Here is a 27821-nt window from a genome sequence, read left to right as displayed (position 1 = left end):
GTAGCTCTCACACCCATAATCAATCAAACTCTAAAAGCCTGTCCCATGACCACATGAGGCTTTGGGGGGACACCCAGACACAAACCATAACAACCGTGTTATTTAGCATGTTCCCTGTGAAGATGCCTAACCCTTTCCCTAAACGGCAGGCCTGTCCTCACGGTGGGAAGTCTTCTTGGATTTCTGCCCAAGCCCTGCTTCAAGATGAGCAGACTACTGCTGTGCAGGCCAGGTGCACTTCATGTGGAGCCTCCTAGCTAATGGTCTGTTCTACTCTCTGAACTGGTACATGATGGATGGATAGGATTTTCCAGTTGGAGGACACTCTGTCCAGGTGGAGAAAATATCCTGTCATGTTACAGTATGGCATATCCATAAGATTGATGGAGGAAGTAGGGGTGTAGCTACATGGATGGGAGTACTAAGGGATAAACCCTTAATCAAACTCTTTGCTGTTTTTTTTTTTTTTTTTTTGAGATAGAGTTTCACTCTTTAGTACAGGCTGGCCTCAAAATCCTAGGGATGCTCTTGCCTCAGCCTTCTGAGTGCTGGGATTACAGGCGTGAGCTACCATGCCTGGCCCTTAATTTCTTAATTGTGAGACCATTAATAATACCTAAATATAATGGATGGGCTGAATAAAGAGTCATGTGAGCTGGGCGTGGTGGTACACACCTATAATCACAGCACACTAGGAAGCTGATGCAAGAGGATCACAAGTGTGAGCAAGACTAGGCAACATGGTGACTTAGCAAGACCCTGTTTCAAAATAAAAGTAAAAAGGTCTGGGGATGTAGCTCAGTGGAAAGCTCCTGGGTTTACTCTCCAGTAATGCAAAAACAATGACATGAATGATTCTAATATTTTATCTACAGCAAAGATTTTAGGAAAAAATATATATTTAAACACATAACAGGGGATAATGAATTTGAACAAATATACAAACACATCCTGAAATCCACAACTTCTTGCACTCCCAACCCCAACTCCCAGAGTAGTCTATTGAGGATGGATTCCCAGTTCCTCTGTGGATGATTTTCTCTTAAGCCCTTTAAAGGTATCAGCTCCAGGATTTTAAAGGATGGCTCCAGGATCAGCCTTGGAAAGCCCTAACCCATTTCCATTTTGTTGTATTCTAGAATTTTTTAAGTACAGGAATGCATGGTCAGGTTTCTAAACTAGACTGTGGTACACATTAAATGTTTCATCTCTGTCCCCTAGTTCCTGGCACAGAACTTCTAAAATCCTTGGAGTTCCTTGAGTGATAGGGGTAAATTTTGTAGCTAATGAGATGACTGGTCGCTGGTGACCTCTCCATCTCAAGGATGACAGCAGGTCAACAGGAAGACTGAACTTCGATTAGAGTTGAAACTTTGAGCCCTACCCGCTGACCTCCAGGTTAGAAAAGGGGCTAGAGATCCAGTTCAATCACCATTTAATCATGAGACCTCTATAAAAACCCTAAACCATGAGTTAGGAGGCAGCGTTGTCAGACAAGACATGGAAATTGTGTACCATGATCCCACCATACACTGTCCTATGCATCTCATCATCTGGCTGCTCCCGAGTGATGATCTTGGTAAAACTGGTACATATGGGTATAACAATTCTCTGAGTTGTAGGCCGCCTTTTCATGAATAATGCAAGCCGGGTGGAGGGGCAGAGACTCTTGGAAACCCCTGCATTTTCAGACAAATCTGGGAATTCAGGGTACCTGGGACCTACGACTAATGTCTGCAGTAGGGACAGCCTTGTGAGCCTCAGCCCTTCATATGTGGGCTCTTGCTAACTGCATACACACAGTGTCAGAATTGGGCTGAAGCGTTGAGCTCCCACTGCATACACACAGTGTCAGAATTGGGCTGAAGTGGCGTTGGAGAACTGGAGACAGATCACTGGTGAGTAAAGGAAGAACATAGATCTGAGGGGGCAAAACAGAAGCAGAGTGAACCATCATGGTTTCTGCAGGTGGCCAGGAGAACATAGATACAGATGAGGGGAACCATCTTCAAAATATTCAAGGGGCAAAATCGGTAGGATGTGGAAGTATACAGGGTATGCAGGATGGAAGAGAGAGGACACAAATTTCTTGGTTATGAGTCTGGATAGATGGTGGCATCACTAAATGAGACAGAATATAAAAAATGACGGGATGAAATAAAAGTTCTGTTTTAGACGTACTGATTTTACAGCTTTGGGTGACTGGCCAGTAGGTACTTAGGTACACAGCACAGGAGTTCAGGGTACTGGGCTACCAGGAGAGATACAAGGTATAGGTACTGAGGAGTTTGCCTGAGGAGTTTGACTCTGAGGCTCCAGAGAAATGGCCTGGCGCAGGGGATCACCTCCAGCCTGGCCAGTGAGGAGCTAGTGATGAGCCAGGGAAGAGAAGCCAGAGACAGGAGAAGAAACTAGGTTCCTACCTCTCACTCTATTAAAATTATATTGAAATGAATCAAAGACCCCAATATAACAGCAAAATCTTTGAAACTGTTGGAAGATAACATAGGGGAAACACTGGAAACCATGGGCACGGCGAAGACTTACTGACTAGGACTCCAGTAGCAGAGGAAGTAATAGCAAGAATCAGCTGTACCAAATTAAAAGTTTCTGCACAGCAAAAGAAATACTCAAAATAGTGAGGAGACTATATAAATGAGTAATCTCTCCCAAACAACGATCCAATAAAAAACAGGCAAGTGAATTAATCAGACACTTCTCAAAAGAAATACAAACGGTTAATAAACATATGAAAAAACATTCAACATCTTTAGCTATTAGGGACGTGCAAAACAAAACTACTCTGAGATTCTCTCTCACCTCAATCAGAATGGCAATCATCAAGAAAGCACGCACGCACGCGCACACACACAGAGCCAATGAATGTTGGCAAGGATGTGGGGTGGGGAGGAGGAGGAACCCTTCTACATTGTGGTAGAAATGTCAACTCATATAACCACTATGGAAATCAGTATGGAGATGCCTCAAAAAGTACAAATAGAGATACCAATTGACCAGCTATGCCACTCCTGGGTATATTCTTGAACGAATAAAAAACATCATACTACAGTGATACATGCATACTCACATTATAGCAGCCCAATGCACAATAGCTAAACTGTAGAAACAGCCTGGATGCCCTTGAACAGATGAATAAAGAAAATGTGCTAGACATACACAGAAGAATATTACTCAGCTGCAAAGAATGAAATCATATCATTTGCAGGAAAATGGATGGAACCCAAGACTATCAAGCTAAGCAAGAGAACCCACACTTAGAAAGTTAAATATCATGTTTTCTCTCACATGAGAAACCTAAAATGTAAGTAAATAAATGACTGAAATGAACAAGAGATGATAGAGAACTGGCAAGTGGACTCTGAGAGATGGAGAAGGGGGTCAGGGGAGGTGGAGGAAAAAGAGAGGGGGTAAAGAGAGGGAAAATGATCAAGATATGCTATATGAATGTGCCAATTCCCCAAAACGAACATCACCACCCTGTATTAGAAACATGCATTAATGAAAGAAATACAGTCCCCAAGGTCATACTGCCCTGACCCACCCCAACTAGGCCCTACCGTCTAAGTTTCCACGAATGACATTAAATTCTGACCTCATCAATGGATTAATCCGTGGATGAAGTAGAAGCCTTAATGATCCACTCATCTTCTCAAGGCTTCTACCTGTGCACATGTGAAGATTTTGGGTGACATTAGATCAAACCCTAATAGGCATCAACAACCAAGAGAAGATAAAACATAATAATGACAAGTGAGGGCTTGGGAGTCAGACTACCAGGTTTCCTAGGCTTGAGCTATCATTATTCTCAGTGGCTTTATCTGGGGCAAGATATTGCCTACAACCCTCAGCTTCTTCTCTATAAAATGGAGCACCTACTTCAGAGGACTATTGTGAGAGCTGAGTGAATTTAATAAAAATTGTCCAGAACAGCACATAGTAAGCGCTCAATAAATGTTATCTATTCATAGTACCGTTATGATTATCTATGAAATTAGTATGACAAAAAGATTGGTGTTTTGGAAAAGACTTTGAAGAAAAAGATGTTTACTGCTGTTAAGAATGTATCACTTTTCACCAAGAACTTTGATAGGGATTCAAACACTGTGTATCTCTCAAACAAGCAATTTTCAGTCCTTAGGAATGTATCTTACAGAAACAATCAGACATGTACATTTTACTCACCAGTGGGCTTACCAAGCACTTGCTTAAAGATAACACTCAAAAGTGGAAATAAGTGAAATATCTAAGGAGAGGAGGGTAGTTAAATGAATTATTATGCATCAGATCATAGAGAAAACAGGACAACCAGATCTAGTTCACCTCAAAAACCTGCTACCCCATGGTTTCAGCTTGCCGCTTGGTTGTTCTGTGATTGTGCCTGTGTGCCAAGTGTTTCCGCCCGGCCGCCCAGAGCTGAGCCTGGCACAGCTGGCAGCTCTTTCTTAGGTGCCAGCATGGAGATGGTGCAGTCATTCTGGCCACAAGCAGTCATCACATGTAAGTCTGACCACTGTGGTGCTGTCCCCTCTACACACAGAGCTCAGGAAGGCTCTCACTATGTCCCTGCCGCTCAGCAGGGTTCTCCTGTCAGCACTGCTGCGGCATGAAACATTCACAGCACGTATGATTAAGTCGCTTTCCACTATGAGGCCCTCTCCTTTTTAAATTGTTTTCTGGGTGCTAACTTCCTCTTGCCTAAAGACCAGCGGTTGACTCTTGATCTGTAGTTCATGTTAGTCAGCTTTCTGTTACCTGAACAAATACTTGAGATGACCTGCTTAGAAAGAGAAGAAGTTTATTTTGGCTCCCAGTTTTGGAAGTGTCAGCATACGCTGAGTAGACAAAGTGCATTTAGGCCGCTGGTGTATGTGGGGATAGCACATCATACTGGAAGCACACGGAAGAGCAAAGCCATTCATCTCGTGGCCAGGACAGACAGAGAACAGACTAGAGTCCCACAGTCCCCTTCAAAAGCACAGCCCCCAGTTACCTAAAGCCTCCCATGAAGCCTTTAATGCATGGGCATTTCGGGCAGATTCCAGATCCAAACTACCGCAGAGCCGGTATCAATATGTGTAAGATGTAGATGCTCGAGTCACATTGGTCCCCTTACACCAATCTGTACCCCACTGCACTCCTTCCCAGTTCCATGGACTCCCATGGCACCTTCTGTGCAAGTTTTCTGACTCCTTGTAGCTGGCAACCCAAAGCCCCACGGGAAAGAATAACTGTTCATACAGAATGGGGCCTTAGTGCCACTCAGCTGTATCCTAGCGAGTTAGAGGGCATGATGAACTGTAGGGAGGGGCAGCTGGCTTTGGCAGTAGAAGGCTTTGAGAGCTGCCACTGCCACCATCATGGATTCTCCTTGGTAATCCAGATGCCTGGGCAACACCCTTTTCCCCCAAAGACCACAGGCACAGTGGCTTTGACTTTGCGGGCATTAGTCCTGAGAGGGTTCCTTCCAGCTCTACTGCAGCCATGAGCCCAGGTGCATTTCAGAGCCACACACCGTGCCTGGCTTCCTGCTCACCTCCAAGTGGCATCTGGAGAAATGGTGACTTCATCTTGCTGCAGCTCTGCTAGTATGAAGGGAACTGCACTCAGCAGTGAACATGCCTGGTGGCTGGTGCCATTTGTCACTTCTTCCAAGGAAGGTGTGACACACACAGGCAAGGTTGAATGCCTTGTCCCAGCAGTGCCCATCAAAATATGCAGTGCTGTCTAGCCTTAAAGTCACAGCACCAGTGACTGATCTCATTGTTCAACTCTCCCTCCTGCTTACTGGCAGGACAATGTGGTTAAACTGAGCTGAGACCAAGAAACATTTATTTTTCGGCATCTCCTTCTGGGTATCATACACACTGTTCTGCATCACTCCTAAGTCTTGGGCATGACCAGAACACTGCAGCATTTGTAAATGTCTCCCCGCTGAGGGTGGCTGGGTGCTCATGGGACGGACTGCACCTAGCCCAGCTGCTCCTGGAAGAAGGCGAGGGTTTGTGCATGCTCACCTTCACCCGGTCCATGCAGGCCTCCATCTTCAGCTGCTCCACAGCCTTCCGGGCCTGGGAGATACTAGTGGTACTGTTATTGGACATGCCCTCTTTCATTCTCTGGCCCCTGCAAGCAGCCACAGGCAAAGGGTTGGAAGTGCAGCTCTCGAGTGCAAGAATAAGACAGACCCCATCTCACCTCACTTATCTCCCACCATCTACCGCTTCTCTGTTCCAGCCAGCCTGGCTCTTCTAGAAGGGAAGGAAATTCTCCACAGCCTCACACATACTGCTGCCATGTGACTAAGACAAGACATGCAATGTGACCTGTCCCCAAGAAAGCACAAGCACTGGATCACAGTTACCTCATCTAATGGAAAACTGCTCAGATGAGGCCTAATGATCAAAGTGTGAGTATCGAGGATGGACCACTGCAAAAAGTGACACAGAGCGTGGCTCTGAAATGCACCGGGGGTTGTGGCTATAGTAGAGTCCCAGACAGACCTTGTGGGGAGGCTTTAGAGCAACGCTTCCCCACTCTAGCCCAGGGCCTTTCAGGCTCCCCTTGAATAACATCCCTGCCTCTGCTGCCTACCCAGATGCTGGCCTTGTGTGTGACCTCATGTACGTTCCATCCACACACACCCGTGTGTGCTATACATCGCATCTTGGCCCAAAGAAGGAAAACAATTTGGGGCAAAGCGGAACTGCAACGAAGCTAAACATGCCTGCCAGCTCCCATGGACACTGACTCCCTGCCTGGCTTTCAGGAAGATGAGTCCAAAGGAAAAAAGCCACAAGCCGCAGTGCTCCCCTGGCGCTATGTGATTACAAATTTCTTCCTTCCAGGGCACACGGGAGATACCTGCACAGACAGGTGGCCCAGGGGCTGTACCAGTGGCTCCCAGCTCAACAAGTGTGGAGTCAGGGTGGGACCAGGGCAAGGCGGCTCCATCCTCAGTGCTGTGGTTCGGACCTGACTCGGGACACAGCATTTAGAACCTCTAGGAAGTGTATGCCAATGTGCCTCCCTACACTCTGGTGTCCCAGTGGCCCTATGTCAGCAATGGAAGTTGGTGGGGGGCAGGGTGGTGATCTTCCCCGGGGAGGGGTGCAGAGCTAGATCTTGATGCCTGCTCTCCAGAGAGGACCGGGCCTGAGTAGGAAAGTCACACCCCTTACCTGCTGAGAGGTGCCACAGCGACAGGCCCAGGTAAGGGACGCAGGCTGGCGGAAGCAGCAGTCAGTTGGCAGATGACAGGCTGGTTCAGGGCTCACCTGTAAGCACAATCAGAGATGTGGCCGTCACTGTCCCTAGCAGTTCCCACACTGCCCCTCCCCTCCACAGCAGCACAGCAGCTCTCGAGGTGAGGGGAGATGGTGAACTAAAGGCAGAAAGAGAACCTCTGAGGTGACAGGGAGAAGATGGGGGACATAGTCTTGAGGTCCTGGCTGCTGGGGGCCTCACCTGACAGGCCCCCCCCCCCCCGCTGACCCTCACACCCTCGGTCTCTCAATCTCACAGTTCTAGCTCCAGCTAATGCCTGCCAAATGGGAGGTTCACATGGTTTTTTCTTTCTATGAAAATGTATGTCCAGTGAAGATAGTGACCACCACAACCACAACCACAAAAACGAAGACCCATTGCAAACCCTTTCCCTAGATGACCATGCTTAGCAGGCTGATGCACGCTCATCCCTACATGCATCAGAAATAACCAGATTTCAAGGCAAGTACATGTCTAGGTCAGACGACTGCGAAAGTCATCCACAGAGTGACAAAGAGCCTTTTCCAGTGTAGACGGACTCCTCCAGGTTCGCTGGCTCCAAGATGATGCTATTTCCAAAAGTTCTGTATTCTTCCCTCAACCATGGATCTAGTGAATCTACAGCAAAATCGAGCCTGACAGGAATGGGGTGCCAGGCCCATTTGCTCTGACGGCTAGAAGGGAATCTAAATTCATTCTAATGTGAACATTATAGAAGATGCCTTACAACGGTGTGTGGTGTGTTTTTCTTAGCCTGTGCTATGGTCTGAATGTTTGTGTCCCCTGCAAACTCTTATTTTGAAATACTCACACCATGGTGATGGTATTAGGAGGTCATAAGCAAGGAAACCTCAGGATGGGCCTCATGCCTCCTAGAAGGGGCCTGAGAGCGACTCTGTCCCTTCCACCAGGTGAGGACTCAGCCTCCAGCTATGAATCTGAAAGTAGGCCTTGAACAGACACAAAGCCCACCAGCAGCTCTGTCTTGTACTCCTAGCCTCCAGAAGGGAAAGGAGGGAATTTCTGCTGTATATAAGCTCCCCGACCCATGGAACACTAAGCCCCTCCAACGTTTTTACAAACATCACATGCCTACTGCTGCAAATGCAACTGCTTCTTTGTCAGAGCATAGTAGTCTCCCCCTCACCTGTGGTTCTATATTCTGCAGTTTTGGTTGCCCAGAGTCAACTATGATCTGAAAATACTAATGAAAAAATTCCAGACACAATTCATACTTTTTGGGGGGCGCTGAGACAGGGTCTCACTGTGTAGTTCAGACTGGCTTTGAACTCACTATGTAGCCCAGGTTGGCCTCAAACTCACAGCAATCCTCCTGCCTCAGTTTAAGTGCTGGGATTACAGGTATGTGCCACCACATCCAGCACAATGCATACATTGTAAGTTGAGTGCTGCTCTGAGACCATGATTAAACTGTATCATAAATAAGTATATATGGAAAAAACATATTCCATATAGGGTTCAGTACTGTCCATGGTCTCAGTCATCCATGAGGCATCTTTCTTCCCTGGTTGCTCTGATGTTTCAAGTATTATATTAAACAAGTGATGACAGTGGACATCCTTGTCTTGTTCCTGATTTTAGAGGAAAAGCTTTCAGCTTTTCCCAATTTAATATGATATTAGCAGTAAGTTTGTCATAACTGGCTTTTATCAGATTGAGATAAGGTCCTTCTATCCCCTTTTGCTCAGGGTTTTCATCATGAATGAATGTTGGATTTTGTCAAAGCCTTTTTTGGGTCTATTGAGATGTCATGTGAGTTGCTTCTCCTTGTTTCTGTTTATATGACGTATTACATTTATTGATCTGCATATGTGGAACCATCCTCATGCAAGGACTTTAGACATCTTCCTTGTATCACTGTCACTTCTCAAAATAAGAGAAGTGGTTGGTACTGTTGGGACTCAGGCCTTGACAGGTTCTCTTGATCTTGTTTCTGGAGAAAGTGGCTTTCTTAATGGCACTAAATTTTGCCATGATGGCTTCAAAAGCTGCTTTCCTTCCTAAAGAGAAGAAAATATGGTCATCTCTAAATAAGATAATCATTGTGAGGTCATGAGAGATCTACTACTGGGCTGTCTGGGAGCCCCTTGAGGGTGGATGCTATTTTATTGGCTTCTGCATCCCAGGGGCCAGACAGAGCAAGCAGATCCCAGATGGCTCCTAAAAGTAACATTCATGTATGTGAGAGAACAAAATCAGGCTTCAGCGGTGACTTCCACTCCACATGGCTGCTGTTATTTCAATCCTTAGTAATATTTTTTCCTTAAACATCTGGTAAAATTCACCAACAAGGCTATCTAGGACTAGACTTTTCTTTGTGAAAAGGTTTTAAACTTACAAATTCACTGCTGTTAGTAGGAATAGTATTATTCACTTTCTATTTCTTCTTGTATGAGCTTTGATTGTGTCTTCCATGGGGTTTTTCCTTTAGCTAATGAACTTATGAGCATATAGTTCTTTGTCAAATTCTACTTTTTATTCATGTAGGATCTGTAGTGATATCTCCTTTTTCATTCCTGACATTTATAATGTGGGTATTCTCTCTTTTCTTGGACAGTCTGGCTAGAGTTCTAACTGTATGGGTCTTTGTGGTACACACCTGCAATCCCAGGAGGCAGAGGCAGGAGGACTGCCATGAGTTTGAGGCTGGCCTGCACTACACAGTGAGACCTTGCTTCCAAAAAAAATTCCCTCTAGGTGTCATTCTTTGTATTGCTTTTCTACCCTTAATTTGTTTTTTTTTTTGTTTTTTCTTTTTTTGGTACCAGGAATTGAATTCAATCTCATGCTTGCCAGGCAGGCACTGTGCCGCTGAGCTATATCCCTGGCTAATTTTCCTCCTTTTTTTCTTTCTTTTTTTTTTAAAGACAGGGTCTTGGGATGTAGCCCAGGCTGGTCTTGATTCATGGTGACCATGTGCCTCAGCTCCAGAGTGCATTCCTGGCTTATAAGAAGGCTGATGGAGGAATGGAGTAGTTATTTCTGTTATATTTTTGAACCTGCATTAATAGAATGGGCATCTGAAACTAGTGATCACAAACTCACAAGGACTCCACAATTTCTAAATGCCAAAGGAGGAGAGTTGGAGGGTCATAGCGTTTGTCTGATGGAGGGAGCTGGCCCAAGTTTGAAGGCCTTGGGCACAGGTGCCCTTTCAAAGACAGTCTGGTACTTCAGCTTATCTCAAATTCTACTTCGCATGATGTTTTTTACACAGAAAAGCTATTTTTATAAGGTGGGAAGTGGCCGTTAGAGAAAAATGAGTTTTGAGTTTCCCATGCAATTTTAATTGAAAAGACAAATGCTGTCATAGTCCAGCTCCTAGCATTATTCAAGAATGAATTTTCTATAAACTTTTTTTTTTTTTTTTGAGACAGGGTCTCGCTCTTGAGTTCAGGCTGGCCCTGAGCTCACTTTGTAGCCCAGGCTGGTCTCGAATTCACAGTGATCCTCCTGCCTCAGCCTCCCGAGCGTTGGGACTACAGGTGTGCGTCACCACGCCCGGCCCTCTATAATCAATCTTGGGGCAAATCATCAATTTTTACCTTCCTAGACAAGTAAAGTTTTTAAAAAGTTGACTTTGTCCTAAGGTTTGAGAGTTTTACTTCACATTGTGTGTGTGGATTTATTGCCCATTTCACTGGCTTTCTGTAAGATTTGGCAGGAGACTCCATAGACAGATCACAGAAGGTTATCTGTCACCTCTGGCTCTACCACTGGTCCCTTTGCTACCATGTTATTTGTCTGGGCCAACAGTGCCGTCTGAAACAGTCCCTGCACGCCAGAGGAGGACTGGCAGCAAACTGCAGCTCTCAGGGCATCTGTGACACACTAGTGACTTTCTTGAGCCTAACAAACAGCTGACCTCACAAGAGATCCACAGAGGGACCAGGACCCATCGTGAGGGGAATAGCAAAATGTAGGCAGCTGCCAGGCTGGAGAGGGAGGAGTCCCAGGAGCATGTGAAAACCCACCAGGCAAAGGTATGCTAGGCCTTGAAAGCGGGGGAAAAAAAGAATGACGCTTTTTAGAGACAGACTCTGTGACCTTCACAAAACCACCCAAGTGGTCTCCCTTGCTGTTTGCCATAAGACAGTACTTTTCTCTCCCACCTTCCCCATCTTTTGCTACCTTCTCAGTGCTTTTTAAAAAACAGACTTTATGTTTTAGGGCAGTCTCAGCTTCACAGTAAAACTGAGCAGAAAGTACAGAGTTCCCATATGGCCCCCGCCCCCATACAACTCACACAGCCTCCCCCCCCACACCATCCCACACCGGTGACACTGGGTGACAGTGACCCACAGAGACACAGCATCATTACCCGAAGTCCAGAGCTTACTTTGGGGCTCTTACTGAATTGTTTCTTCTGTTTGCTTTTGTTCTGGCAGCTCTGGAGACAGAACCCAAGGCCTTGTGCATGGTAGGCAAGTGCTTGGCCCCAGGCCTCGCTCTTGGTGTTGTACATTCCGTGGGTCCCCACAAATTTATAATTGTCCATCTCTGTAGTGTTGTACGGAACACTATCCCTGTCCTGAAAATTCTCTGTACTCTACCTACCCCTCCCTCCCTGCCAGCTCATGGCAATTACTGATCTTTTTATGGAACCCATAGTTTTGACTTTTCTAGAATGTCATATAGCTGGAAATATACAGAATGTAACCTTTTCAGGCCATCTTCCTTCACTTCAGAATATGCATTTAAATATCTTTCATGTTTTCTCATGGCTTCATAGCTCATTTCTTATATGTCTTATTTTTAAATTTTTAAAAATTTTGAGACAGGATCTTGCCAAAGCCTGGGCTCAAACCTGGGATCCTCCTCCCTTAGCCTCTGAGTGCTAGGATTACAGGTGTGCACTACCATAGCGGGTTCATAGCTCATTTCTGTTTAGCACTGAATAAACCCTGTTGTCTGGGTGTACCCATATATTTGTCTGTTCATCTACTGAAGGACATCTTGATTGCTTCCACATATTGGCAATGATGGATAAAACTGCTACACACATTCATGTGCAGGTTTTTTGTGTGGACATGAATTTTAAACTCAATTGGGTACATACTGAGGAGCATAATTTCTGGATCCCATCAAAAAAGAGTGTTTAGTTTTGTAAGGAACAAAATGGTCACTTAGAAAGACCCCACTCCAGCCTCATCGTGGCCCACAGGAGTCCACATTCATAATTCCAGGGAAAGTTACTGGAATTCTAATAAGTAATTCCAATCTACCACTTCCAGTGCAATCCACGGTGAGAATAAAGAGACAAACACATATCTGTAGTTGTGCGGAGCCAATGGGGTCCTAAGTCTGGTCAGAGCAATGGCTAACCAGAACAAAGGCCACAACCCAGGGCCGAACCCGGGTTTCATTAATTCGTGAAGAGGGAAGTGGCTCCAGATTGGGTGACTATGAGAATGGTGGGAAATAACTGAGTGCTGTGAGCTGGGCTAGGTAGGAGGTCTGATAGCACCTCTGCAATATGCAGAGAGAGGTATGCAAACGGAGTACCAGATTCTGGTAAAAGGTATCCTCTGGTAAAAGGTATCCTCTGGTAAAAAGTTTGGAGGAATTTGCATAACACAGTGTGAGGAAGTATTTTGTGTTTCTGGTCAGGGCTTTAGCTTTGATGTCTGGCCCCCTCTGCCCTGAGACATCCTGGGCTCTTTCTCAAGCCTCAGTCTCAGCGGATAGCGTCTCTCAGCCTAGCTCACGCTTAGAAGTTGGGAGCTACACGTGGGCATCACTGACCTATTTCACAGGCTACACATCAGCGCCTAGGTTAGACCCATTTGCACTGCTTAAAGCCAACTGAGGGGGTAAAGTATTATCCTAGCCAGCTCTGTACATATCAATACATGGAATTTGGGCAAGGTGTGGCCAACACGGAGACAAATGGTCTTTCAAGGACAGCCGTCCTGGTGGTCCTCCACAGCCACTCTGCCCTTGTGTTCCCACGCAAAATCAACGGGAGCTGCTGTTGCTCAGCATCCAGCATCTGCAGCTGTCCGTCGTTTTGGGTTTGGGTCACTAGGGAAAGTGTACACTGGTGTCCTTTTGCTGTTTTAACTTGCATTTCCTGAATAACTTCTGATGTGGCGCATCTGTTCAGATGCTGATTTGCCATCTATGCATCTTCTTTGGTGAGATGCTTGTTCACAAATTTTGCTCATTTTTAAAATAGGGCTGTTTTCTTAAGAGTTCTCTGTACATTTTGGTGAAGTCTTTTTTTTTTTTTTTTTTTTTGGTTTTTCTCCGGTACCAGGAACCGAACTCACGACCTTGCGCTTGCCAGGCAGGCGCTTTTGCCGCTGAGCTAAATCCCCAGCCCCTTGGTGAAGTCTTTTATCATAATTATCCTGCAAATATTTTTCTCCCTGTCCGTGGCTTATTCTTCCTGACCTCTCCAACCTTTGCAGAGCTCACGGGCAGGTCTGGACTAAGGGGAGTTTAGAACCCGAGGAGGCGGTCTCCCCCTCAGAGTCACGCACCTGATGCTGCACAATGATCTGATGGAGCAGGTGTCCCTTGCTGGCCCTGATGGTGTCCATTTTCCCCTCCCTCTGCCTGGCACTCACCACCCCCAACTCGTGGCAGAGTCCAGGATCCACAGAGTAAACGCCTCACACCTTTCTCCTTACCTTTGCCGCAGGCAGCATTTTCATAAAGACAAACAACTTAGGACCCAAATCTGAGCCTGTCTTTGGGACTAGAGATTTCTCATGATCACTGAGCAGGAGAGAGAAGCACCACATCTGCTGGCAAACCTGAAGGAGAGCTCAGGCATCCTGCAGCATGACTCCTCCAGCCTGAGTTTTCATACCTGGAGAAGTAGGACTGCACCTGCCTCATGGCACAGTTCTGAAGATCGAAGGAGCCACTGTGAGGGGAGAGTCTGGGACGCTGCTGGGCGCACATGGGAATGGGCAGGGAGCAGGTGTGTACTCTGGCTGTGGTCCGGGCCCCGTGACACCTCTCCCCAGGTCCCTGTCAGGAGCTTTAGCCTTCTGTCAGTGTCATCAGTGCCACAGAGGAAAGGTCAGAACACCTTGAGCATAGCGACATATTTGAAAGAGAGACCAAATTTGCTAAATCCATGAGATCAGATGGTATTGTGAGATGCTAACCTGTGTGTCCCCACTCTGAGAGCAGCTAAGCATGGTGGGCGAAGAAATAAGCCTGGCCCAAGAGCCTGTCCAGCACTGTTTCCGACAGCCCAAGCCCCAGGGACAGGACAGCTCAGGGCACAGGGGAAGGTCTTGGCCAGAGGCAGAAGGGGCAGTGAGAGTGGAATTCTCACAGGACCAGAGAATGACCTCGTTGTACGCAGGGGTTGGCGGGGCTACAAAGTCTTGTTAGCTAGGGGACTAGGGCTGGCTGCCTGGTCCCCCGAGACCGAGGGGGACATGGGCAGTCTGAGGGAGTGTTTTGTGCTCCCAGACAGGATCCCAAACCACTGAGCGCCTGCAGTCTCAAGAGCAACACCCAGCTGGTGTCTCATTGGTCACCTGGACGACAGATGCCTCCAGGAACAAAGGGGCACTTTCCCCAACACGTTGGTCCTCTACACATTTCACAGGTGCTGAGGCAACCATGCTTCAAGTATAGTTGAATTAGAGGAAAATTAAGAGTTACCTTTCTCCTCACACCTGTGCTGTGGATTGAGTCTCACGCCAGCCCCACTCACCCTGAGGCACAGGCACTGGACAACGGTCCTCTTTAATGGCGGCTTCCTGCCTCTGCACTCTCACCCTCACTGTCTGCCAGCCTCCACCATTAGATTCCCATAGTCCTTGTCTGCTGCCTTTGATTCTGGGGTTTCCACCCAGTTCCCTGGCCAAGGACGTCTGCTGTCCACATCGCACCCAGCTGGCTGTGGTCCCTAACAGTTACGAGGCACCTCCTTCCTGACTTATTTCCTTGGGATCACTGGCACTGATTCCTGGGGATGCAGCCCCCTTAGTTAATGACTCAACTGAGCCCCACAGAACTGAGCAGGACCTGGGGTGCTGACATGTAACTCCTCTTTGAATAAAACTGGCACCTTTTCTCCCCAGAAGCAGTGAAGTTGAACCTCTACTTGCCCTTCCAGGCAGGGAGTCAATTCGTGAACTGGGGAGGCAGAAGAAGTAGAGGCCCCCAGACAGCCAGTAAGTTTATCTTTTCAAAACCAGACCCCTGGTTAAAATGTAATGATGGGGATAATTCTTCCGAAATGTCAAATGCAATTACACAAGACTTTAAAAACTGGTATCAAACTTCTCCCATGTGATCTAAAAATGCAATGATTCCAGTCTGGTGAGACTGGGTTTGCTTAGTGTCAGAACTTTCCCACTTTCATCCTTCTCCTTCTGCTACATGAGTGATTCCACTCTCCCTCACCCGGCACTCTCCCTGGTTAAAGCTTCCCCTCCCATCTTCCAGGCATCATTCGGGGCTGCCAACTTCTCAGAGCTCTCATGAGCTGGCTCACTACTGTGGCCTGGAGCCCTGCCCACTTCCCTTGTTCCTGTGACATTCTGGGCTTCTTACTGTCTTCACTACAGTCAACTTTCTAATTTAGTAGGCAAATAATTTTCTTCCCTCATAGACTGTGAGCTCCTTATAGGACAAGAGCTTTCAGATTTACTTTTCTGCCCTAGAACACCTAGCGAAAAGTTTTACACTCAGTACCTATTTAATTAAGTGAATAGGAAAGAGCCCAACATCAACTTCCTTCTCTCTGAGTCAATCCCACGGGAACAGACACAATGGTGTAAACATGACCAAGAGGTGTAAACATCGCCAGCCACAAAGGTTCCAAGTCCCAGTGACTCTTTTGGAGGCTGCTAAGGTTTGAATGTGTGTCGCCTCCAAAATTCACAGTGAAACTGAATCCTCACAGTAGTGGTGTGAAGAGGCGGGGTCTTAGAAGTGACTAAATCAGAAGGGCTCTACCTTCCTGTATGGATCAGTTTCACAGGGGCTGCAGGAACCGGCTAAGGCCCTTTGACCTTCTGCCATGTGAGGAATGGCAATCTCTCCTAAAATGTGCAGACACCTAGATGGCGCTGTGTAGGAAGAACAGGTCTTCATCAGACATTGAACCTGCCAGCACCTTGGACTTCCCAGCCTCCAGAACTGTAAGCAATAAGCTTCTATGGTTTAAAATTACCCAGTCTAAGGTATTTTGTCATAGGAGCAGACATTAAGGCAAAGGGGGGGGTTCCAAATGGAACTAACCTAGTTTTTTTCTCTCTGTATAATTGCTTATTATAAAAATACCAGAACTCCAAAGGAAAATAAAATTAAAAAGCTAGATATTCTAGTTAACTATGATTTTTATTTACATTCTTTCTGACTTCATTTTGTAAAAATACACATAGTAGTTTCAATAACATGCCTCCTTTAAAAATCAATTATTTAGCAGAAAAATTTTACATTGTTAGGTGGCCAGAATGGAATAAGGAGGTAGCTGGAACCACCATTTGAAAAATCTATGGAATCATAAGGCTGGAATGAATTCTGTTCTGGCCAGGCCAGTGGCTTGGTGGAACACATACCCCGCAGCAGCCTGGCCAAATGAGCACTCAGGCCTTCTCCCCAGCACACTCCTAACCAGGCCGTGGACAGAGGCAGCGATGTGATATTCACTGTGCTGGTGTCAGAGGGCAGCAGGGGCTGTGTCTGAGATCGCAGAGGCCCTGCCCATTATTCCCCAGCCCTCATCTCCAGAATCCTGATCCTGCCTTAGCTAAAAGCTCTTCAGTGTACACTGATTCTACAGCCTTTTATCAAACCCTCCTTCTGCTTCACAGTTGAGCCATCTTCTGTTGCCTCAAATGGACACATTTCCCTAAAGTAGGGCGGGGCAGTTGATAGCTGCACTAGTGGACTGCCCCTCTACACATCCAACTGCCTACATGGGCATCAGTGTGGCTGCTGGTCACTGGGTTCTCTCCAGGGCTCTGGGCACAGGTATGATCTACTTTCTGGGTGGCTGAGAGTCAAGAGATGACTCCTGGACCTCCCAAGCCTGTCCCCTTTCCTAGGGGAAAGAAACAGCAACAGAACAGACTATGCACTATACGCTTTCATGAATTTCTATGATCTAGCCAGGTAAGGTGGCCATGCTTGTAATTCCAGTACTCTGTGAGGCAGAGGCAGGAAGATTGCAAGTCTGAGTCCAGACTGGGGAGCTTGGCCACTTAGTGAGATCCTATCTCAAATTTATTTTATTTTTCATAGGGCTAGGAATATAGCTCAGTAGGAAGACATTGGGCTCAATCTCAAGTACTGCAAAAAAGGGGGAAGAAATTCTATGATCTAATCTATTAGATTATTATTTTTCCCATATGTTTTTTCTATTTTTGAGACAAGGTCTCTCTGTGTAGTTCAGGCTGGCCTTGAACTCACTATGTATCCTAGGCTGTACTAAAACTCATGGTGATCCTCCTGCCTCAGCCTCCTGAGTGCTGGGTTTACGGGTGTGTGCTACCATGCTGGGCTCCCATATGTTCTTGAGCAAATCAGTTGGGTAGATTTCCAGCCTGCCTCTTCTTATGGACAATTTCAGACATATAATACAACTTAGAGAACAATATAAGCAATATACTGATTTATCTACCAACTAGCTTATGAAGCAAAACAATGACCAATGTCCACTGGGCACCCTGTGTGCCACCCCCAGCTTTCACTGGTGTGAATTTGGTTGATGAGTCCCACCTGTCTTCCTACCTTTCACACACAGGCATACATCTCTAAGTAACACACGGAATCATCCTTCCTACTTAAAAATATTGTACCAGACAAGGGTAGGTATTCTCCTGGACATTTTCCTGAGACTTATACACTCAAAGTCCACCTGTCTCCCTCTTCCTGCTTATGGACACTGAATGGTCCCTAATGATTTTGCTATTTTGCACACAATGTTATGAAGAGGAATCTTTTGCCTGAGACTTTCTCCAGAGCACATCTCAGGGCAGAGGTTTGTGCAGATCACAGACATTATCCTGCTTCTTCCTCTCTTATTTCCCGACCTCCTTGGAGTACTGTATCCTCACAAGAAACAAAAAGGGCTGGGGAATGTAGCCCTGGGTTCAAGACCACTACCACATACATACATACATAGGAGGCCAGAGCCAGCCAGATTGTGCACCTAAGATTCCTACTATGCAAACCCAATTCAATGTCAATGGTAAGAGGAAATTTAACCAATTATAAACTCAAGCAGTCAGACCATGGCAAGCAGTCTCTAACTAGGGACTTTCTATTTTCACCAACCATGGTTTGTCTTGGTGCTGTGAATACCTTATACAAGGTTTTCCTTGCACCCACTCAGGGAGATCTGAGCTGCTATGGTCTAGTACTGCCCAGTTCACAATCATTCTGTTTAAATCCAGTAGCCTCTTCTTATACACAGGGATACATTCTAAGACACTCAGTGGATGCCTGAAAACACAGTACCAAATTTTATATATGCCATGTTTTTTCTATACATACATATAATGATGCTTAATATAATTTTTACTCGAATGCAAGCACTGTGATACTGCAATAGCTGATCTGCAAACTGAGACAGTTACTAAATGGCTAGCACCAGGGTAACATATATAATGTGGCTATGCTGACAAAGCGGTGATTCATGTCCCAGGTGGGACAAAGCAGGGTGGAGAGTTAGAGTTAGTTCACATGCTTTCCTTTTGGGGTAGAGATTGCACAGGTCAGCTGCAAAGAGAGCTGCCAGAATTGAGCTTTTCTCCTTTTGGTGAAACAGGAACACATGGAATACTGGCTCTGCAAGTGCAGCTTGAACTAGAAAAAAGAATGCTTTTCAAGCAGGAAAAGTGATTGAGGAGCCGGGAGACTTGCTTCTAAGCCTCCATGTTCCAGCATGTTTTTTCTGTCTTTCTGCACTTCGTGTCCAGCATTGCAGTCTTCCCTTTGATAACATATGTCACCTTCTCACCCAAATGATTAGAGTCAAGTAAAATGTCTCTGGTGGAAACAAAATCAATGACACAAACTGACAAATTCATAGGCTACTAGATACTGTCACCTGTCCTTTTTTTTTTGAGATTAGATAACCACTTAATGGCTTGATCCTGAAAGAAGAAACCCAGTAATGTAGCTTTCACTCTTGATCTGAAGAATTTACAAAATCAAATGACTTGTCGGAGATAACTGTCCCAGGAAAGTTAGGAAAAGGTGACATGGAAGGCTGTCATGCATGATAGGTATGATACTTGAGCACTTGTTACACATGTTGCAAAGAACTCTGGGAGGCTTTGCAGACTGACTATGCCATGTCTAGGAGAGACTATTATAGCAGCAAAGAGAAAAACTGGGAACTGGGATGCATTAAATAATCCTCTAAATAAACTGGATGTTTTCCAGGAAGAAAGATGTAGAGTCTAAAGAGAGAAAGACAGAGAGAGAGAGACAGAGAGAGACAGAGAGTGAGGGGGGGAGAGACAGACAGAGAGAGAGAGAGAGAGAGAGAGAGAGAGAGAGAGAGAGAGAGATTCCTTCAATGCACTGACAGCCTGCTGCAGATCCTGTGACGTTCACAGTGACCTGTCCCTGAGTAGAGTTGGCGGTGGCAAACAGCAGACTGGGCTTCAGGCACACAAGGATAAATTTCATTTTCTCCAGCAGTCGATGAAAGGATTGGACCTCTGTGCCAGCATCCCACTGTGAAGTGTCCAAAATTACCAGGTTCCTCCTCCTGCACCGGGCAGCTGGATGGTGCGGGGCACAGGAGCCTGCTGGGGACTGCCACGCCTTTGAACAAGTCACAACCAGTGGAGTATTGTCTTCCCCCCCTTCTCTCTGGCGCTCTTATCCTCCTTTTCAAGGACCCTAGTAATTACACTGGGCCCCTGGACTACCCAGGATTACCTATTATCTCAAGACTCTTACTTCAGGGCTAGAGGTGTGGCTCAGTGGTAGAGCACTAGTATACAGGGGCCCTGAACTCAATCCCCAGCACCACAAAAAAGAAAATAATAAATAAAAGATTCCTACTTTGATGAACCTACAAAATTCCTTTTGCCATGGGAGATAATGCATTCCCAGGTTCAGGGTGTAGCCTGGGGAGGCATTATTCTGTTTGTCACAGTGGTTGTCAGGAATAAAAGATACTGTACTACAATATAAGGCCTGTATAGCTGGGCATGTTTGAGATAGATAACAACTTAGTGGCTCTTATCCCACACTGTAATCCCAGCACCTGTAATCCTAGCACTTAGGGAGGCTGAAGTAGAAGGATCACAATTTCCAGCCCAGCTCAAAATGAAAAATACACTAATAATAATAAAGGGGGTGGGGATGGAGCTCAGTGGGAGAACACTGCTAGTTAGACCCTAGAACTGCGAGCAAATAAACAAAAAGTACAGCCTGGCCCATAGGAAGCACTTAGTAGATGTTAGCCATTGTTCTTCTCATCTGCCTGGAAAGCCTTTGCCCTGCACAGGCTCTGCTCTAATCCTTCATCTGGCCAGATCCTGAGACCTTCCTTGACCTTCTAGGTGGGTTTTGCTGCTTTCCTGTGTCGTAGGGGTACCTGTTTTTTAACTTCATACTGTGTTACAATCATGTGTCTCTGTCTTAGCCCATGTTGTGCTGCTATCCCAGAATACCTGAGGCTGGGTTATTTATAAAACAGGAAAGTTATTTCTCATAGCCCTGGAGGTGGGGAAAGCCAAGGTCAAGGTACGTGTGCTGTCTCACAGGAGTCTTCTTGCTGTGTCAGCCCATGGTGGAAGGTGAAAATAGTGGAGATAGTCACTGTGTCTGTCCTCTGAGTGTGGAACAGCAGTAGAGTGAACCCCTCCCACCACCCTCTTATGACTGGCATTAATCTACACAGTAGGCTGTGTTATGGCTTGCGTTTAGGTGTGCCCCCAAAGCTTCACGCACTCATATGTGGGGCTTTTTCAGAGGTAGCTGGATCTAGAGTGTGTGACCTGGGATTGATTCATGCTCCTACCTTGCAGCCAGCTTATGATGGACTGAAACCTTTACAAACTGTGAGGTTAATAAACTTTTCTGCCTTTAACTCTCAATATCAGATATTTTGTCTCAGCAGTGAGAAAAATAACCAAGACAGGCTGGGACCGTCAGGTCCTAACACCTGACTCCCTTAGGTGACTGAAGGGTGGAGATATCCACATCCCTCTCAAGGGCTTAGAACCTCAGAACTGATGCTACTGCTGTTGGAGGGAACGGGGAGGGCTGCTTGGGAGTCACTGTGCTCTGAGCAAAGGTGTTCTTCAGGGTGAGAGGCTGGCTCTCCCACAGAGGCGTTCTGTTTTCCAAGCAGGAAAACGCAGCAAGGGCAGCCCAGGGCACAGGATGGGCCCTGAGCAAAGAGGGTGGGGACGTACAGCATTTCACACTGAGCATGGACAGCCCTCCAGGAGACCAAGGGCCAGAGAGATCACTCTGCAGGTGGCTCCCACCACAGCATAGGGGTGGGAAAAAGGGTGCCCAGGAGATTTGAGCAAAACCTAAACCAAAAACTCTTCTTCAGCTGGAGACTGGAGGCCAACACATAGACCCTCCAATGTGGACATGAAGCGAGAGAATGGTGGCTCCAGCAGCAGCCAAGCAAACCCAGGAGCAGCAGGGGAACAAAAAAATCATAAACAAGAGGCAGAACTGCCACCACTTGTATGCAGACAGAATGAGTCAGCCAGGGAGGTGCGGCTCGAGCTGCTGGCTGCTGCTTCCCAGACTGGAGGATTGAGCAGCTGAAGGGAATCCAACCTGAGAAAGCCTGCATCAGAAAGAGTACACGGGCCTGGGTGCAGCTCAGAGGCAGGGTGCTCATCCAGCAAACAAAAGGAGGCCACAACAAAAGAGCATGCATTTCACAGAAGAAATTTTGGTTTGCCCCAAACTGCACTCTGTCCTTGGAGCCCTGGGGCTCCTGTATGGTTCACCAGGTCTTGGATTCCCTTGGATAATCTCATGCGCTGCACAGCTTCCCCTGGGAAACAGTGCTGCCACCCTCTCATCTCTGTGTCCATCCTGCCCTCCACGCAGCTCTGGATTCACCTGTCCCCTGGGCGTCACCACCTCTTCACTTGCCAACTCCATTCACCAAACTAGGTCACATTACTTTTCAGCCCAAACTGGAGCCCTTGAAGTCCTCAGATTCCAGCAACTGCCTGGCCCTCTGCCTCTGGCCAGATGGAAGTGCTGCCAGAGATGGAGCCGGAGCATCCTCGAAACCTTCCCAGGTCCCTGCCCTCTCCTGCAGCCTGCTGACTGGCCCACACACCAGGCAGAGCCCAGGGCCAAGATCAGATCTGCTCAGTCCTGCTTTTGCTAACAACTGTCCTGGATCCATGCTTCACTGGGTAGACCCTTCCCGTGTCACTGAACAGCCTTTGTATGTGCAGTCTGATGTGTCCTGCTACTCCTCTCCCCCTGTATGGCCATTCTGGGAGCCTGGCAGGTGCTCAACTCCCACCTGAAAGCCTGTTCTTATTTATCCAGCTTGGAAAGTCTCATCAGTGTCCCAGGAGCAGTTGACAATATGTCCTCTGCAGACAGGTACTGCTGTGCCCACTGGCCTCAGGAAGAGGCTTCCCATAATTTTTATGCCCATGGATCTTTAAATGCATTGGTCACAGCCCTGATCCATGGTAGGGAAGCTGTTTTCACACATGGATTCCCCTCGGGTCACTTGTTTTTTGGAAGACACAACTATTTCTCACTCATCTTTCCATGGTCTAAAACACCTAGTTGTCCCACAAAGGTGTATATACAGTCTTCTAGGAGCACAATTATGACTTTCAGCCATATGCTCATATTGCAGAGCCCTTCCATAGTGTCCATCAATTGAGGTAACCGAAGTTTGGAGCGGTAATGCACAGCAAAACTCAGGGAAGACTGGTTATCTTGGCAAGATCCATCATGAGGACTGGCAGGACTCCGTGATGGCCACTCCCACAACCAAGATTTTTATTTAATAAAAGCATGTGGGGTCTAACCAGTGACTATTTCAGACTATTTACTGCAACAAACTACAACAAGGAAGGTTCTGGAAAGATGCTGGGTTGTTCAGAGAACCACAAAAGGCACAACCTGACACCAGCCAACCAACAGCAGAAAGGCTGACCAGTGCAGCTACCCGGAGATGAGGCAGCCAGCAGTGATAGGGCACCCAAAGGTCCAGGTCGGCAGAAGACACAGGTGACTCTGCCCCCATCAGATACAACTCGGCTGGAGGTGGGGAAGCTGGGTGACACCAAGGGAAAGCCACTTTCTCCCTATTCCAGAAAGAACTCAGAAGACAACAGCACTATGGGTTTCACATCATCATTTCCCTGGAGGTCAAGGCTTTGGGTCCTCCACTCAGCGTCCGTCTTCCTCCCATCTTAGACACATTACACACCTACCACTGGCCCAGACAGTCAGGAACCCTGACATGTGCCCATATCTTTGGGACACTCGTGTCCCCCATGCACACCTGCTGCCCATTGTGGAGCTGGGCCTCACCTCCAGGCTGTGGCCCAGGGTGTCTGGGGAGTGACCACGCACTAGCCCATGGGTGCAGCCCAGAGCTGAGTGATGTCAGCTGGGGCACAGGGGATACAGGATATTTCTAAGATTGCTGAGCCAAAATCGAAACCAAACAGGGACTGACTCATATCCATTCCATATCGGCTATGGAAGGGCAAAAAGGCCTGCTGGAAATTTCTACCCAGGGTGCATCTGCAGGCCCCACAGGACAGTACAGATGGCCCCAAAATGGGCTGAAAAGATGCCGCTGGGGAGGATGGCAGCTCTGTGCAGACTTGAACCCCATACAGACAAGAATTGGGGGCTGGAGAGAGGGCACGGGGAGCCCACTGTGGCACTGGCCCTCAGATGACAGGGGGTGTTGCCCATGGCCCTGGGCGCAGAACTCCACAATACTGGGTCTGAGGGAGAGAGCTCCCTCCGCCTCAGGACTATAACCATCCAACTGAATGCCAGGCAGACCTGCGGCATGCACCCTGCAGGGTCGGCCACCCTGGGCGGCACCTCTGTCCTCGCCTTTCCAGCACTGGATTTCCAGGGACCGGGAATTCAGCATTCCAGGGACCTGAGCTACAGAGCCCCGTGCGGCCACCATGGAGAAGAACCTTCAGCACCTTCCCTCCGCCATTGCTTTGCCTCCTATCAGACCCATTTTTCCTTTCCATCTTCTAAGCCTTCCTACTTTGGGTAGAAATCTTTCAGTTTTGCATATTGTGTGACTGAACACCAGCAGTGGAGGAGGCTGACCTTGGGATGATGGTAAGCATCTGGTTTCAGACTAGCACCTTGGAAGTAATGGTCAAGGAGCCTGAGTCAGAATTGTGAAAGAATTAAACACTATTTCCTTCTTCCTATGACTGCTCCGCCCTGTCCTCAGTGGTGACGGTTGGGTGGGTGGAAGGAGAGGCCCCCAGGCTGTGCATTAGCCCCAGCACCAGGGGGAAACCTGGGGAATGAGTGGGAGAGGCAGGGAGGCAGGGACACTCCATGTAAGAGGCGATCTGCACACGTGTGTGCTGGGGAGAAATGTGTCTGGGCCCTACTGGAGGAAGGAAAGTGTTTCTTCTTCTTTTCCTGGGGTCCTTTCACCACTTCACAGTGCATGTCCCACCGGAGAGAGAGGCCAGCCACTGCCCAGAGAGCTAAGGTTTGAGAAATCTAAAAAGAAAGGGGGACAAATTCTCCCCTTTGAGAAGGAGCCCATGTCCAGGATAGGGTGTCGGGGGTAGATATCCACCTAGTCACTCCTTTTGTTCTCTGCCACATGACCTAACCACTCACCTGTCATTTATATGTGACACTTTCCTATGTTAAAGTCTCTCCCCACCCACCGTATACCTTGTCAACACACCCCTGGACAGACAGGACATGGCAATCACTGCTGCTGTTTTAAAAAACCAAAACCTTGCAGGTATCACGTGAGGATCAATGAGATCGTTCATATGCTGTGTCCAGCCCAAGTCCGGTAGACAGGCCCTTTCTGCCTGACCCCTGCGACTGCTAACCTGTCCCCTTCTCGTCCTTTCGTCTGGGGCTTTGTTGATTTGCTGGCAGATACCCAGAGCCCCAAGATGAACAATAGCTTCTCCACCCCGTCCTTACCTCACCTTCACACCCAGGGCCATCTACAGCAAGCACCACAGCGTCAATACAATTCCCCAAGCTGCAGGAGACCTGGCACATCAGCTGCCACCTGCCCTCACCAGATCTGTGACAAGAGGCCCGGAGTGCTCCAGCTGGCTAGGGCACTCTGCGCTAATTTCTCCTCAGCAGGGTTCCCTGCCTCTACTTCCTTCTCTAAATGGAGGTTTCATTTGTGTGTTCACATCTGATCACAAGATTCAGGCCTCTGGCTTATTCTTCATCTGTTTTTAATCAGCTACTTCGAGCCCTTAGCAGCTGTATTCTATGCTTGGTTGCTGTGCTTTTCTTTCCTGATTTAGTTTCTTTGACTTTCAGTTAAGATATCCTTGCTAGCTACTGGTGATGGGATAGTTCAGTGTTTACAAAGTTAGGTTTTGATTTCTTATCTGAGGAAACTGAACAAATAATCTTAGTACCTGAATAATAAAAGTCTGTATACCCGAGTACGTCTAGCATGAATAAAAAGGCCAAGGAAAATCAGCAAGATGAGAGAGAGAGAGCAGTAGACGCTCATGAAGGTGTTCTGGGAACAAAACCCAGGAAATGGCTTAAAAATCCATGTCTCAAAATTCCATGAAGAAAAGGGCAATCTTCTGATCTTCAAGCAGAACACAAATGAGGCAAACAAAAAATGTGATAGCAAGATGTGGCAATAAATAAATGAGAATGACTGCTGGCATACACTTCAGAATTCTCTCTGCCGTTTGGCTGCTTGTCCTGGAGTCATTAATTGTGGTGTGAGTGTGTTGCAGGTGGCAACACCCTGGGCCACTCCTCAGCGTCAGGTGTCCTGTTCCCTGAGACAGCTGTGGGCACTTGCTTCCCAGGGACCGGCCATGTTCCCACCTGATGTTCCACCATTTCCAAGGATGCATTGAGATTTGGAGGCTTTGGGGACTGTCACTTTTACTTGAAAAACTGTGAAGTGAGCAGGGGAAAGCTCCTTTTTGGCTCCTCTGTTAGAGATCTGCTGGAGAAATGGAAAAGGCAGCTGCCCGGCACGGCGGGGTCTGCTGGGAACAGCCCTTTCGCTGCACTCTTTCACAGCGGCCAGACACCTCCCACAGGTCCCTCTGGGTGATTTTATCTAAGGGGACAAGGACTGGAGCAGAGGGTTGTGGAAGGGCTGACAGGAAGACCCTGTTCCTTGTCTGGAAGGCATCTCAGCCTAACAACCTCCGGGTGAGTCCATTCTGCCTAGCAAAGCACCACAACCGACCCCTATCAACAGACACCTGCTATTTCCCTGTGCCACGGCCACACGCACTGACACAGAGCCCACTACAGGTGCCGAGTCCTGTCTCCGAGGGCCAAACAAGGCTTTCGGCTCCCACCCAGCTGTGAGCACAGTAGGCTCGGCAGGGAACCGGGCCGGATCGGATGGCGGCTGCCTCCCTTCCCCCGCTGCAGGCCATCAGGCACAGAGTTGCCCCAGGAACGCAGGAGCCACGCCAGGCCGGGTGGCCTCGCTGCAGCGGCGAGGCATTTACGCTGAATTTTCAGGGCCCACCGTGGGAACCTTCACACCTCGCTCGCAGCTGAGGACAGGCTGACAGGTTTTAAAGGGGCACAGAGGCTACGCCTAGGCAGCTTCTGGCTCTGGCTGAACCTGCCGGCCCCCTGTCACCCTTTTACAGATCTGGGAGGCGACGCAGAAAGAAGGGAACGGGCAGCCATGGGAGCTGGGGAGAAGGCAGTAGACCCAGTGTTCGGGGCCCATTTTATCACTTGATCAAACTTCAACATTTTGGGGCTTCCCAACACCTTAGCTAAAAACACAAGAAAAGAAGGCAATTCGTTTAAAGAACATTTTCCAGCCATGCCTGTCCCCTCTCCTGCCGTTTATTTCAGAGGCGATTACAAAATTAAACCCAAGGCCCCCCTGCGCGGCCGGGGGGAGGGGAGGCAGACGCCACGGAGGAGGGGGACCCAAGTTCCCGCTCGGTCCGCTCCCAAGGCAGGTGTGCAAACACATGGTCCCAGACAAAACGACCCAAGGCCACCTCATTTCCCCCACCACCACCGGGGGAACGACAGACGCCCCACAGCCCACCCATGGGCGCGGCGGGAGGGTCGGGATCGCGGACGCAGGCTCAGGGGGCCCCGCCGGGAACCCCGGGTCTTTGTGTCGCGGGTAGCTTCGGGGAGACGCGGGCGCCGGAGCGGCTTCTCCAGTTCGGACACTTTTCCGCCTGAGTTTCCCTTCGGCTCCCGGCTCGCCCTGAGCTCGCGGCGAGAGGCCGGAGCTTCCTCCCCGGGGACCCCGGGGCTCTGGGCTCGGGCGGCCGCAGCGCCACTTACCGCAGCTCAGGCGCAGGCGGGGTCCCCGGCGCGGCGCTCGCAGGGGGCTGCAGGGCCGAGCAGCA

The 27821-nt window shown here is 48.0% G+C and overlaps 1 protein-coding gene across 1 annotated transcript in view; it reads right to left on the bottom strand.

The window, feature by feature from the left end:
* The window catches only part of Gng4 (guanine nucleotide binding protein (G protein), gamma 4), a gene marked incomplete in the record, with an annotated part of 52354 nt that overhangs the window by 18834 nt on the left and 5699 nt on the right, over positions 1 to 27821 (bottom strand). The window contains 3 exon segments of the mRNA XM_005404945.2: positions 6036 to 6144; positions 7200 to 7295; positions 27757 to 27821. Coding sequence (XP_005405002.1) covers positions 6036 to 6134 — 99 coding nt within the window.

The sequence above is a fragment of the Chinchilla lanigera genome, unplaced genomic scaffold (genome assembly GCF_000276665.1).
Source record: "Chinchilla lanigera isolate Chin_1 unplaced genomic scaffold, ChiLan1.0 scaffold00091, whole genome shotgun sequence".
Classification (NCBI taxonomy): domain Eukaryota; kingdom Metazoa; phylum Chordata; class Mammalia; order Rodentia; family Chinchillidae; genus Chinchilla; species Chinchilla lanigera.
The sequence above is the reverse complement of the archived record's forward strand: the minus strand, read 5'-3'. Positions and strand labels throughout refer to the sequence as shown.